At 38.7% G+C, this 15,554-nt stretch overlaps 1 protein-coding gene across 1 annotated transcript in view; it reads right to left on the bottom strand.

Moving 5' to 3' along the window:
• Naa25 (N(alpha)-acetyltransferase 25, NatB auxiliary subunit) overlaps nt 1-15,554 on the bottom strand; it is a 75,825-nt gene that overhangs the window by 39,685 nt on the left and 20,586 nt on the right. Inside the window, exons 4-10 of the mRNA XM_005403187.2 lie at nt 15,262-15,380; nt 10,568-10,642; nt 8,930-9,037; nt 8,393-8,471; nt 5,309-5,420; nt 3,927-4,016; nt 2,150-2,319 (exon numbers count right to left, since the gene is read on the bottom strand). Coding sequence (XP_005403244.1) covers nt 2,150-2,319; nt 3,927-4,016; nt 5,309-5,420; nt 8,393-8,471; nt 8,930-9,037; nt 10,568-10,642; nt 15,262-15,380 — 753 coding nt within the window. The remainder of the gene's footprint in view (nt 1-2,149; nt 2,320-3,926; nt 4,017-5,308; nt 5,421-8,392; nt 8,472-8,929; nt 9,038-10,567; nt 10,643-15,261; nt 15,381-15,554) is intronic.

Here is a 15,554-nt window from a genome sequence, read left to right on the forward strand (position 1 = left end):
ACAATGTGCCAAGCATGGTGACACCAGCCTGTAATCCTAGCACTTAAGAGGCTGAGACAGGAGGATCACCACAAATTCAAAATCAGCCTGGACTACATACTGAGAACCTGTCTCAAAAAGAACAAAACAAACAAACGTATATACAATGTATAGACTGGCAATACACAATTCACTTGAACAAAATCACTCACTAGTAGAAATTTAAACCTGGATTTACAAAGACTTAGCATTTTCTTTTTCCTCAAATTAAAAACAAAATGAAAATAAAAAATTCTTAAACTGACAAGAAATTTAAGAAACAGGGATTTTTAATCCAAGGTCTCTATAGAATTTTAGGTCAGCTGAGCATGGTGGTACACACCTATAATCCCAGCTACTTAGGAGGCTGAGACAAGAGGATCACAAGTTCAGGGCTAACCTGGGCAATTTAACAAGATCCTGTCTCAAAATAAAAAACAAAAGGGCTAGGGATCTAGCTTAGAGGTAGAGTACCTGGGTCACATGTACAAGATCCTGGGTTTAATCCCAGTACCACCAAAAAAAATCTCAGGTTTCAGTTTTGTTCACATTTCTCTGTGGTGAGGGTCTGTGGCTTTAATCAGATTTTCAGTGACCCCAAAGAGTAAGAATCGTCCACTGGTCCAGGAAAAATATTTTCATGGAGACTAGACAAATTCATGTATTTGTATGAGGTAAGCTAGAGACTGGGAAAAGAAAGCTAGGGGACAGACAAAGAGGGTAATAAGGGAGATTCAGATAGTTTTAAATCTAACTTTGCAAAGGAAGCAATTCTCAAGAATCTATTTTAACAATATTCTGCTGACTATCAGATGAATGTTTACATTCACAATTCTAGAACTACCATAGCATAGACTTTGGGTCATAAACTTTACTGACCCAAAGAAAGATGTCAACATGGGATTCAAAGCTGGCTTTGAAAAAGCTACAAAGGAAAGGACAGAAGTACACGGTCAATTTTAGACTGAATTGCGCAGAACACTAATTAGATGATTAAAATGGACAGGGATGTCCAGGACAGATTCATACCCCAGGGGTACTCATTATCACAGGACAACTAAGCCTGAAAAAAGCCTCTTGACCAATTTTTTAAAACAGGGACCAAACTTTCATAATGCTAAGGGAAGCCGAGCGTGGTGGAGCATATCTGTAATCCCAGCACTCGGGAGGCTGAGGCAGGAGGATCGTTGTGAGTTTGAGACCAGCCTGGACTACAAAGTAAGCTCAAGGCCAGCCTGAACTGCATAGTGAGACCTTGTCTCAAAAAGACCAAAAAAATAAACAAATACATAAAAATTTTTTTTAAATGGTAAGGGAAAATACTTCTCTGGAACTTTGTCTTTAAAAATAAGGCAGAAATCCCAGCACTCAGGAGGCTAAGGCAGGAGGATCACCGTGAGTTCAAGGCCAGCCTGAGCTGCATAACTAAGTTCATGAACAGCATTACACAGTAAAACCCTGTCTCAAAAAAACCCATAAAAATGGAGCAAGAAAAAGAAAGTTAATTTTATAAATTTAACAAACATCAGGGTAGAGTTAAAACTGTAAACTAATTCTTAGGGCACAGATTAGCTGCTTTTGTTGGGGGATGTGATCATTTTTTCCCAAAAAAAATTGTGAATGAGCACAACATCCTTCACTTTTGGTGCAGTGAGATCATAAAAAACATTTTATAAATACAACTTTGTTTTTTGGGTTTGTTTTGTTGTTGTTGTTTGTCTTTTTGAGACAGGGTCTCGCTATGCAGTTTAGGCTGGCTTTGAATTCACTTTGTAGCCCAGGCTGGCCTCGAACTCGCAATGATCCTCCTGCCTCAGCTTCCCTAGTGCTGGGATTACAGGCGTGTACCACCACACTGGCAGTGATTTTTCTTCATAAGTAATTTCACTTTATTGTTGGGTCTGCAAAAAGTAATGGACTAGGGAGAGCTGCTAATAATAAGCCACACTGAATATGTGACTGAAGACTAATTTGGCAAGCAACCCATGCAATTAATAAATACTTTCAGGTTATAAAAATGTTTGCTTCCCAAACATGAAGTTGTCACTATAGGCCTCAGATTACTGCACTGGGGTACTAAGGTCAACTCTTTATCTTCCCCAGGACTCCCAAATACTGTACAGTTTCTTACCTAGTTTATACTCATCATTACAGCCTTGACTCCGTAAACGTCTAATCAGCTCCAGTTTAGCTAGATGTGGTCCCCGGAGATGGCGAGAACTTTTAGATTCTTCTGTTATTCGATCTTCTATAAACTTCACAGCTTCTTCTGCAGAATAATGTACTTCTCCTTCTAAAGAGCTGGGTATAAACACAAGAAAAGGGTATTTTATTGCCTATACTATCCTCCTCTAAGTTGAAAGTCAAGCCAAATTAAACAAATTAAGAAATAAAAACAGGGGGCTGGGGATTTAGCTCAGCGGCACAGTGCCTGCCTGGCAAGCACAAGGTCATGAGTTCGATTCCTAGTACCAAAAAAACCCCCCCCAAAAAAAAAAGAAATAAAAATGGCACTTTTTCCTAATTTTAGCATTTGACTGTTTGTTGAAAAGTGACTAACCACTTTAAATTCTTTCTGTTGTTGTTGTTTTTCTCTTTTCTTGAAACAGTCTCACTATGTAGCCCTGGCTGGCCTCAAGCTTGTGGCAATCCTCCTGCAGCAACTTTGAAAGTGATGGGATTATAGGCGTGCACCACCACACCTAACTTCAATTTCTTTCTTTAAAAAATAAAAAGGCCAGGCATGGTGGCATACACCTATAATCCCAGTACTCGGCAGGCTGAAGTAGGAGGATGATTGCGATTTCGAGGTCAGCCTGGGCTACAAAGTGAGCTCAAGACCAGCCTGAACTGCATAGCAAGACCCTGTCTCAAAAAGGCTAGATAGATAGGTAGACAGACAGACAGATAGATAGATAGATAGATAGATAGATAGATAAAAAAGAAGCTGGGTCTGGTGGCGCATGCCTGTAATCTCAGCACTTACCAGGCTGAAGCAGGAGGGGTCCAGTGAGTTGATGCCAGCCTGGGCTACATAATAAATTCAAGGTCAGCATGAACTGCATAACAAGACTCTATCTCAAAAATAAACAAACAGATAGGATAAACTACATAATAAAAATGTAACCGAAGAGGTTGAAAAAAACTAGATGACTTACGTTTATTTACCTTTTCTTTGGGGGGGGCAATGCAAGAGATTAAACCCAGGGAGGATTTTGTGTATGCTAAACTCGCACTCTATACTGAGCTATACCTTAGGCCCTATAATTGGTATTCTGAATTTTATTTCTGTATTCATATTTTTTTTTTTTTTTTTGTCTTTTTGAGACAGGTTCTGCTATGCAGTTCAGGCTGGCCTTAAGCTCACTTTGTAGCCCAAGGAACTCACAATGATCCTCCTACCTCAGCCTCCCAAGTGCTGGGACTACAGGCATACGCCACCATACCCGGCTGTATTCATGTTTTCAAGTGATTCCATTTATGATTGCTGTAGCATTATCTATAGTAGGAAAAAAAAGGACAAAGAAAAAAAGCCTGCAAAGTATCACTAATAGAGGCGAATGTAAATTATATATTATCATATATGGGAAGGTGCCTCAGATACATTTTAAGAGAAAAAAATTCAAGCTGCAAATTATTATGTCTAATATAATCTCATTTTTATGGTAATTATGTAAGCACGTGGAAAGGAACAAATCTAGAGGAACAAACATACCACCTTTTTGGCACTAAGAAAATTTTTACAATGTGCACATATTTTATAATTTTAAAAACAGAAAAATCTCTCTTATTTTGAAATGAACATATTATTAAGACAGAAAAGCATAATTCAAATGGTTTACAATGAAATACTCTTGTTACAACATTTTAAAAGGTGCCATCATAATTCAGAAAAGACGACGACTTACTGTTCACCTTCAGCAGGCGGAGTCCAGGCCTCTTCAATCAGTCGAAAGACAGAATCGAAATAAGTCAGATAGAACTGCCAGTCATCTGAGCTAAAATCAGATTGAATGATGCACACAGGATTAAACCCAAGTTGTGACAAACATGCCTTAGGACCCATGATATCAACTTATTTAAGAAGCTATATTCCCACCTGTACCAGCAGAGGCCCAACCCTCCTTCTGGTTTTCCACTGCAGCCCTAAAAAGGTGGCACTCCAGGAGCATTTCAAAGTGAAAATTTATAATACGTTTCCACCAGCTTGAACCACTGGTGGTATATGCATGACTATCCCACTAGGCAGCTTGTACCACTGATGGTACAATGGATCTAATCACTTTTATCATTTTTACTAATAAAATTAATAAAAAGTCTATAAATAGACCAAATTGGTTAGTTGCTTAAATTTGAATAATTATTTCCTAAATATATTAATACTATTCATGCCAATTTTAAAATTACAATAATCAACAGATTTAATTCATTACAAGGAATTTATTTAATGTGTGAATATTTTACCAATAATTATCTAAATTTTAACATGCAAATCTTACAAGTACCCTTTTGCTGGTATATATAATATGCATTTATACCTGTTATACCACAAATTAGCTTTATTACAATTTTTATATACCACTTTATGTTTTCCTTAAAGAACTTTAATACGGTAACATCTGGCCTGGGAAATCAACACCTTTCTCCGAATGACTGTAATCAAAGACAGTTATGCAGGTACCACTGATAGTTCAAGCCAGTGGAACAATCAAATTCAAACTGGAGCCACATGGCAGTGAGATATGAATTCCCTCTTTCCCACAATAAAATTACCAGGTCTAGAAAACTAATGTTTTTAGCCAAAAACTCCCAAAATAAACTCCCAAAAACTTCCAAAATAGGAGATACACAAGCAGGAGGGAAGCCTTTCTCTTTTAGGCCAGTCCTGAATTTGAGCAATTAATCATTTTCAGCGTTCATGCTAAAGAATTAATACTCAGCACCATGCTGGTACCATTATTCCTCTTTGCTGAAAGATGATGGCTTATGGAAAACTTCTAAAACACAACTAATAAAAAGAATATTCCAAGCCTAGCAGGGTTTTTTTTGTCTTTTTTTTTTTTTCCTTCAGACAGGGTCTTGCTATGAAGTTCAGGCTGGCCTTGAGCTCACTTTGTAGCCCAGGCTAGCCTCGAACTCGCAACGATCCTCCTGCCTCAGCCTCCCGAGTGCTGGGATTACAGGCGTGTGCCACCATGCCCTGCACAATTTTTAAATATACAAATAACATCAATAGTGAGGCCTAAAACCTTATTATAATTTCATAGCACAAAAATCAGCATCTACTCACTTTTTTAGTAAGAGGCGCCGAGAAAGTGCATTGCATTCTGGCCACCTGCTCAGTTTCTTGTACATAGCCATGCATTTATTTTCCCGACTTTGAATCTCACTTGTCAGCTTTTCTACAATTAAGTTATAAAAGTTGGTAAGCTGGTTTCATTTCTGCACAAAACTAGGATAATGTCCAAATATAAGAAGGAAAAGGTTACATTTTCTTACTCATTTTCTTAGAAAATTGAAACATTATTAAAGTTATTATTTTTATAAAGCTTATATTGCAGCCAGGCTCATACCTGTGAGACTGGCACTCTGAGAGTCTATGACAGGAAGATTACAAGTTCAAGCCCAGCCTGGGCAACTTAGCAAGACTCTGTCTCAAAATAAAAAATTTCAAAAAGGGCTGAGGCTACTGCTCAGTACAAACACCCTGGGTTCAATCACAGGAAAGAGAAGGACGCGAGCGAAAAAGACAGATTATTGGGGCTGGGGGTATAGCTCAGTGGAATAAGTGCCTGCTTGGCAAGCACAAGGTCATGAGTTTGATCCCCGGTACCCTGCCTCCCCCCACAAAAAAGAAAGATTATTTTGCTACAAAGGAAAAAAAGTACATTTGTGATACTAAATTTTTACAATCATTTTCTCAGGATAATACAAGGATCCACAAAATATTAAGCTGAGGATTAAGTACACTTACAAAACTTCAATAACATCTAGAAACTGGTAAATTTAACCTGTCCATATTGTTCAAAAACATTGAGGGCTAGGCTGCAGTGGGGGGTAAACAAGGTAAGGTTTTAGATAGAAAAAAGGAAAAGATGTAATCCAAAAATTGAGGGAGGCTGAGGTAGGAGAACTGTAACAGCACCCCTGGGTTCAAAGTTCTGACCAAATAAGATTTGCGCTGTCATTTTATTTTGTTTTATTTGTAGTATTAGGGGTTGAACCCAAGACCTTTACACTCAGTTATATCCCAAGTCCATTCATTCATCCATTCACCTACCCATCCACTCATTCATTTATAATCTTGAGACAGGGCTCCTCTAAGTCTGTAAATTAACCAGGCTGGGTTCAAAGTGCAATATTCCTGCTTCAGCCTCTGGAGTGTGCCACCATGCTTGGCTCTTGCCAGTTCAATTATGACAGTTTAGCCAATTAAGGCCAATAACAATTCCATAATGATTTTACTGTAGAGAATCTAAATTGTAGCTAGCCATGGAACTACAACCTAGCTGAATAAAAAGAGAATGGCAGAATTATCCTCATCTGCAAGGAGGCTAAGGTTAGGCAATAAACTGTATTAAAAAACAGGCCGGGGATGTAGCTCAGTCATAGAGCACTTGTCTACCATACTGGAGGCTCTGGCATGGATCCCCAACCCTGCCAAGAACACTACAGTTTTATTTTATGACTATACATAACCCAATAAAGCACACAAATACTTGTATGAAATGCAGTCAGTTTATGATTGAACCTAATGAATGATCTGGGGCTATTTCTACAGCTAAGTAATAAGGAAACAACTAAAAAAATAAGTTATCAAAAAATAAGTGCATTTCTCCTAAGAAAATCAAAGATATATAACTATTTAAGAACCAGAATCTTAGCCGGACGTGGTGGCGCACGCCTGTAATCCCAGCACTCGGGAGGCTGAGGCAGGAGGATCGTTGCGAGTTCGAGGCCAGCCTGGGCTACAAAGTGAGCTCAAGGACAGTCTGAACTGCATAGCGAGACCCTGTCTCAAAAAGACAAAAAAAAAAAAAAAAAAAACCAGAATCTTTGTCATAAATGTACAGAAATAGTAGAATGATTAAAACAAACTATGAAGTTCATACAAATAATTTTCCAAGGAAAAGGGAAGTATTTTCACAACAATGGAAAAGAGTTCATTTCTCTGAACATAAAAAGTACTCTTAAAGCTGAGTATGCTGGCATATGCCTGTAATCCCAGCATTCAAGAGGGTGAGGCAGAAGGAGCACTGTGAGTTCGAGGCTACCCTGGCCTCAAACACAGAATTCAAAGCCAGCCTGAAGTACAGAGCAAGACCCTGTCTCAAAAACACACACACAAAAAAGTAAAGTAAATTAAATAAAGTGATATGAAAATCAATAAAACAGTTAACCAAGTGTCCTAGAAATAAGAAGGCCACTCAGAAAATAGTAAGGCTTTTAAATAAACAACAAAAAAAACCATCCTACATTGTAACTACAGAAGTTAAAAAGTATAATCGCTTCTTGGCTTTTGGCTAAGTGTAAAAGTTAAAAAGTATAAGACATGAGGCTGGGGATTTAGCTCAGTGGCACGGTGCCTGTCCGGCAAGCGCAAGGCCGTGAGTTCGATTCCTGGTACCGGGAAAAAAAAAAAAAAGTATACGACACGTCTTACCTAACAAATTGAAAAACATAAACACTCCTGAGTAAATGCTCAGTGGTTCAGCATGTGCCTGGCACCCACAAGGTCTTGAGTTTAATTCACCAACACCATTAATTATGAGTAAGGGTCTCACTTGCAGCTTTTAAATTTTTTCAAAGAGGAGAGGAAAATACATCTTTATAAGGATATTAGTAACAAGTAACTAGAGAAGAACCAAAGAATAGGGACCTCTAGATCTAGGACATAATCTTTCACAATGCTTGAATTTGTTAAATCCATAAATTATTCTCAATTGAAAGTTTTTTTAAAAGTTTTAAAAATAAATCTACAAGGACTGGGGATATAGCTCAGCAGCACAAGCACCTGCCTGGCAAGTGCAAGGTCCTGAGTTCAATTCCTGGTACCAAAAAATAAATAAATAAATAAATAAATAAATAACAATTTGCAGAAAAGTCTGGGAGAATGTAACAAAGTGACCAAGAACAAGTGACTGCTTTTCCTTTCCCTCTTACTATGTTGCCCAGATTGGCCTCAAACTTGTGGTCCTCCTGCTCCAGCCTCCTGAGTAGCTGGAATTATGCACAGACCCTGGCCACAAGTGATTTTCTTTTTAATGTCTTCATATCTTTGTGTTTCTGTGTGAGGAAGAACTTTTCCACAATAAACAATTTTCATGTTCTATTAGAAAAGAAAAAAAAGCTTTAGGAAAACTTTAAAAATTACCTCCTAATTTCCCTCTAATGACATCCAAGGCCTCCTGGTACTTTCCCAATCGTTCCAGGATCATATAATAAAGTTCAACCTTATAGAAGAAACAAGTAAGCACAACCATTGAAACTTTTCAATAATCAGCAGATAATATAATTTGTGTATTTTTAAAAAACTAACAGAAAAGAACACTGTTCTCAAATGAGATAAACCTTGTAAGAATGAGACAAAGTCTCCCCTGTTCACACACAGCCTAGAGTACATGCTTGAGACACCTCGATGTTCCTTATCACTAAGCAGAGGGTTTCCAAAGCTCTGCATTTAAACAAAGGTCAAGACTGGGCGCTCAGCTACCGAACAAAAAGTAACAAATCATAACAGTAAAGTATAATATAGGGCTAGGGACACAGCTCAGTGCCCCAAGTGCCTGCCTGGCAAGCACAAGGTCCTGAGGTCGAGTCCCAGTACCAAAAAAGTAAATAAAGTATAATATAATATATAATGGCACTACCAAAATCATGAAAACATAAAAGTAGGGCTTAAATTACTCACTTCAGCCTCAGCTTCTATCTTGTCCTCTTTGACCATTTTTTCAACCATTCTCTCAGCCAGGGGCAGAAACATTGTTTTTGAGAGGTTTTCATCCTGTGCTGATATAGACTAGAAGAAGAAAGATAAATGTTTCTAATTTCTCCTCTGCTTGTACACTGTCATTACCATGCAGGTTATCATTATTATGATTCTAGCATGTAATTATCAATCCCGTCCATCAAACACCAGGCCTAATCTGAATTTGCCAAGTGCATATATTACAGAGTAATTTTTGTTGGGGACAGGGGTTAAAAAGAATTAAGATGTGTTATACACATGTACCAACGCCTGAAGATGAATGTAATCATCCATGTACTAATAAAAAAAAATTTTTTTAAATACATTTGCTCAACAAGAGGTTTGTTTACTAAAGATAGATTACCCCGTATATTTTCTTTATTTTATTTTTTTTGGAGGCAGGGTCTTGCTATGTAGTTCAGGCTAGCTTTGAACTTACTATGTAGCCTAGGCTGGCCTTGAACTTGCAGCAATCCTCCTGCTTCAGCCTCCCAAGTGCTGGGATTACAGGCATGAGCTACCACGCCCGGCTCTCATCCTATGCATTCTTGAAACAGTGAACTATCACAATACGACCCAACATTTAAATAGGTTTTTCACACATTCCTCTAGAAATATGTAAGAAGAGAGTATTCTTTTTTTTTTTTTTTTTTTTTGCAGTACTGGGGATCAAACTCAGGACTTGCGCTTGCCAGGCAGGCGCTTGTGCCGCTGAGCTATATCCTCAGCCCAGAAAAGAGTACTCTTATGCTGCCTATCATACATCAAGGATTTCATGAGGTGTTTAAAGATGAAACATATTGAGATATTTCAGACATATTGAGATGTTAACATTATTTAGAAAAAGGGAAATGCTAATTCATTTTGTTCACAGTTTACTACTAGCTACCTTGACCTTAAATTGATAATTAAAAGTTAATGCATATTAAGAATTGTAATAGTGTCACAGATTTAGCTCAGCGTTCACTTACCCCTTGCAAACAACCTTCTGAGTTAATACTATACTTTTAAAAAAAAGAAAGAAAGAAAGAAAGAAACTAAGGTTAAGAGAATCCCCCCAAACAGCTCTCTAAACTATGTGCTAAAGCCACATGCATTCAAAAGCAGACTTGTCTGACCTCACAAATCTGTTTTTTAATCACTACATTTTACCTTCTTCCTCACATTCTTTCCTATATAAAATGTCATTTTAGCCCTTACAGTAGTTCTGGGAAATAAGCATCTCCATTCTGCAAAGAGCAAAGTGAGTCTCAGAAGAAGTGCTAAAATAAGACACTCAGTTCAAAGACCTGTCTTAAAACAAACCTTAGACTGAAACAGCAAACATTTGGAGGCTTGTACTTTATCAAATAACCCAGCAATGGATCTAAGATTCAGGGGAAATACAGTCCATGTGGCATCCTAATAAACCAATCTACCAACTCACCGGAAGTACCAGCTATCTCCAACTTGAAGTCAACTGACAATGTATGTAAAGCCCCTATTTGACCCACAGTGCAACACATACAAGACGTCAGAAGACACATTTAGGACAATGATTTTAAAGAGAAACCTCAATGTCATTCTGAATCCCATACTCACTTGCATAATTAAGCTCATCACAGACCAAAAATAGTAAGGATTTTTGGGTACAATCTTATATAGAGCCATGCCAGCCTGAAAGACAGAGAGTCATAAATACTTAATTTAGAAAATATCATATAAAGAACAATAATCCAGATATATGGTAAGAAGTTTCTTAGGAGAATACAAGTTACATATCCCAGTTAGTCTAAGTACCCAGTGACTTGATGGCTACAGCAATAGAGGTAATCACAGAGGTGAATTTTTATATCATGAATAACATTTCATCTTTTGAATCATATTTTTCTGAAACTGAGGACCAATACTTCTAGACTATACTGTTATCCAATGGAATTCTAATAGACTACCACGGAAACAAAAAATCTGACTTGAGTATATATCAATAAACAATCTTTACTGAACACAGGACATTAATGAGTTACAGTAAAACAAATAAACAAAGAAAACTAGACAGTGTATTTAAACTTCAAAATCAGAAAAGATGCCAGGCATACTCCTGTAATCCAAGTTACTCGAGAAGCTGAAGCAGGAGGATCATAAACTCAAGGCCAGCTGAAAGAATTTAACAAGACTCTCAAAACTGGGTGTAGGTTGGCACCAAAGTGCCTGCCTAGCATGCACAACACCCTGGGTTCCATCCCTGGAAGTGGGGGTAGCCGGGGCAAACTGACCCTTTCATTGTGAAACACGTAATATTCAAGGGCTGGAGATGTAGCTCCATGGCAGAATGTCTGCCTTAGTATGCTGTGGGATCCTCAGAAACACAAGGAAAGAGCAAAGGGCAGGAGGCCGGGAGAAAGAGTGAAAGTAAGTTAAGGGCTGGGGAAGAAGCTCAACAGTAGAGCACTTGCTTAGCATACACAGGCCCGAGATTCAACCTCCAGCACTAGATGGGCTGGACTGGGGCAGGGGAGGAATCCAAGGGATTAAGAGTAGTAGCAGGGGAAAGGGTTGAAAGGCACCTCTGTTGTAAGGTCTTCCAGAAGAAGTCTACAGGGAGTAGGGAAATGCTAAGTGTAAATCTATTTTTTTCTAGGGAGACCATGTTAGTAGTACTGTCAAAAGACAAAATAAGAAGCAACCAGAGGTGAAGTTTAAACCAGGATGAGGCAGATCAGACGGAGAAGAAACCCGAGATGGTGTGAGACAAAATGGAGACAGAGCATGAGCTGGACAGCGCAAAGTGTCTTGAGTCCCTGTGGCAACAGTAAGGGGCCCCTGAAGGCATCAGACGAGAGGTATCAGACAGTCAGCTTTAGTTCACAGTTTAGGAAAAGAAAATGTTTTCATAACTACATGCAAAGATAAAAAGACAGGAGAATATTAGAATAATTTTAATTTTAACATAAAATGTGAGACAAAAATTTCACGCCCACACCCTACCACCTTGTAGACTTGGATAACCTGCTGATACCGAAAATTCTGATAACAGATATGTTTTAAAAACATGGCTTTATCAAAGCTCCTTCCAAAACAAAACTCAAAACTCATGCTTCTAAATTACAGACTAGCCAGGCATGGTGGCACATGCCTGTAATCTCAGCACTTGGGAGGGTGAGGCAGGAGGACTGCCATGAGTTCAAGGCCAGCCTGGACTACATAGCAAGACCTTGTCTCATAAAGAAAAAATTAATTCATTAATTGCTGGCTCACAGAATGGGACTGTCATTTACAGAAAAAAGAAAGACTAATCACAACATGAATGACTGGCAACTCTACACTGATGGTGGTTTTAAATATTCACTGCCAAGGCTGTCATCTGGGAAAGGAGAAGCTCTTTTAATTTTTGATTTCCTGTGTCCCGTCCCTCCTACCTCCAGAGTTATACTAATCATTCACCCTTTAACAAATATTATTGGGCAGATGTATTCAAGGGACTGGGGTTTCAACAATGAGCAAAACAAACATTTTCACTCATGACCTATGAAGGACATTACATCTATAAAATACCTGTACCTCAGCCAGGCACAGCAGCACGTGATCCCAGTACTCTGGGAGGCTGAGGCAGGAGGACTGCAAGTTCATTTTCCTATATTAAAAACAACTTTCCATGTCCACAAAAACATCCAAAAATTATTTAGAGAAACAGGGTATTATTTCTCATTCTCTTCTAGAGGTAACCGTAACTTTATTTGTATTCATTTATTTTTAGTACTAAAGATTGAACCTTAGCCCTTCTATGTGCTAGGCAGTCCACTACTGAACTCCATCCCCTTTTTAAAAATTTTACTGAGACAGGATCTCATTAAGTTGCCCCGGCTACCCCTGAACTTAACTATCCTTCTGTCTCATCCTCCCAAGTGTGCCCACAAATCATAATTTATTTTAATAATATCTCCAGAAACAGGTATTTAATAATCTTTCCTTAAAATGTATATCTAAGGGGCTAGGGATTTAGCTCAGCGGCAAAGTGCCTGCCTGGCAAGCGCAAGGTCATGAGTTCGGTTCCTGGTACCGGAAAAAAACCAAAAACCAAAAAAAAAAAAAAAAAAGAAAAAAAAAATGTATATCTATGGTGGCACACACCTGTAATCCCAGCACTCGGGAGGCTGAGGTAGGAGGATCATTGCAAGTTCGAGGCCAGCCCAGGCTACAAAGTGAGCTCAAGGGCCAGCCTGAACTGCATAGCGAGACCCCGTCTCAAAAAGACAAAAAAAAAAAAAAAAAATTTATATCTAGCCAAGTGTGGTAGGACATGCTTTTAATCCCAGCACTCAAAAGACTGAGGCAGGGGGATCACTAAGAATTCAAGGCCAGCCTGGACTACATAGTGAGACTTTGTCTCAAAAACAAAACAAAACAAATAAACATACACTTTTCCTGAGAATACTAATCAATAAATAAATAATAAAAACATTTTGGGGTCTGGGGATATAGTTCAGTGGCACAAGTGCCTGCCTAGCAAGCACAAGGTCCTGAGTTTGATTCCCAGTTAAAAAAAAAAAAAAATTAGCTGGGTATATGGTATATGCCTGCAATCCCACTACTCTGGGAGGTTAAAACAGGAGTATCACAAATTTCAACCCAGGCTGAGGAATTTATGGAACACCCTGTCTCAAAAATAAAATTTTTTTTTTTTTTTTTTTTTGGTTTTTCTCTGGTACCGGGAACCGAACTCACAACCTTGCGCTTGCCAGGCAGGCGCTTTGCTGCTGAGCTAAATCCCCAGCCCCTTCAAAAATAAAATTTAAAAGGAGCTGGGTAGACATGCTTATCCCTATAATCCCAGCACTCTGGGAGGCTGGGGCATCAAAAGTTTAAACATAGCCTGGACACTTTAGTAAAATCCTGTCTCAAAATAACCAGGTGTAATCGCAAGCGCCTGTAATCCCAGCACTCAGGAGGCTGAGGCAGAAAGATCACTGAGAGGTCGAGGCCAACCTGGGCTACATAGTAAATCCAAGGCCAGCCTGAACTACATAGGGAGACTCTGACTCAGAAACAAACAAACAAAAAAAAAAAAACCAAAAAATAGTAAATAAATAAATAAAACAATAGAGAAAGGGTTGATCAGAGATGTAGCTCACTGTGAAGCCCCTGGGTTTAATTCCTAGTAGTGAAAAAAAAAGTTCTTTTTATAGAGCCAGGCCCATCCACATGTGTACTGTCTTTGGCTGCTGTGCTACAAGGACAGAGCTGAGTAGTCGCAACAGACACTTAGGACCTTCTGCCTTCTGTCTCCCACAGTGCTGAGTTACAGATGTGTCCCAGCATGCCTGCTTACAGACTGATTTTAAGAAGAATTTGTATTATGATCGTACCATCCACTCTGCCTGATTTATCTATTGTTTTAGTTTGATATTTTAGCTAAAGAATAAGATAAACATGGCATAGTGGTGCACACCTGCAATCTCAGCACTCAGGAGGCTGAGGCAGGCGGACTGCTGTAAGTTTAAGGCCACCCTAGGCTACATAGTGAGTTCAAGTTTGCCTGAACTACATAGCAAAAGTCTGTCTCAAAAAAAAAACCAAAAAAAGAATAAGATATAATTAAAAACTCAAGTAAAAAAAATCTCTGCCTTCAGAAGACAATATACAAAAAAAGCATTTCTTTCAAACAAGAAACAAAAAACACTAGCTTGACATCCTATTGTTTATGGGCTTCATGGTGCAGCTTTTCTTTCTCTGGGATGTCGGTTTTATCTCTACACTAGTTCAAATGTGTATTCCCAGGAGGCTCCTGCAGATGTTATACTAGAACACCTGACACATACAAACTAGCAAATAAACTGCTTCCAGCAGACAGACTAACAAAAGCCAACGATCCCAGACAACGGATAAATCCCCTGGTAGATTTAACAATCTCAGCAGGACAGAGACACTTAAGTTTACAAATGAGACATAAACTTTACAGTTATTCCTTCTACAGTCTCTTCAGTTTTCACTCTGGGATTTCTGCCTACTTTCCGAAAATTCAACAGCAATCTTGTGCAATGGGACAATCTGAGGCAGACTTGCCAAAACCAAACAAAACACACCATCAAGACACAAATGAACAATCAACTTTTCCCAAATAAAACATTTAAAGAACTTAATAAATAACTGGTCGATCTCCACACAAATTACATAAATACACACACTCGCAAACCAACACACATGCACGCACATGTTAAATCCCATTAGAAACACTTACAGTTCCTCTAACAGTAGCCTGTTAGTAGTAGTAGTAGCAGGTTTAGGGATCAAGTTACCTGTTGCATTTTCTTGTATTCGCCCACTCTGGCATAGGCCATGAACAGGTGAGAGTGATACTCCTCGCTGTTGGGAACTTTCTTCACAGCTGCTTCATAAAGTTTTGTAACTAATTCCGCTAAGATAAAGAGAAATAAGATTTAATTTTATACACACACACATTTTTTGGTCTTTTTGAGACAGGATTTTGCTGTGCAGTTGAGGATGGCCTTGAACTCATAGCGATCCTCCTGCCTCAGCCTCCTGAGTGCTAGGATTACAGGCATGTGTCACTATGTCCGGCCTTATACTT

This window comes from Chinchilla lanigera, unplaced genomic scaffold (genome assembly GCF_000276665.1).
Source record: "Chinchilla lanigera isolate Chin_1 unplaced genomic scaffold, ChiLan1.0 scaffold00081, whole genome shotgun sequence".
NCBI lineage: Eukaryota > Metazoa > Chordata > Mammalia > Rodentia > Chinchillidae > Chinchilla > Chinchilla lanigera.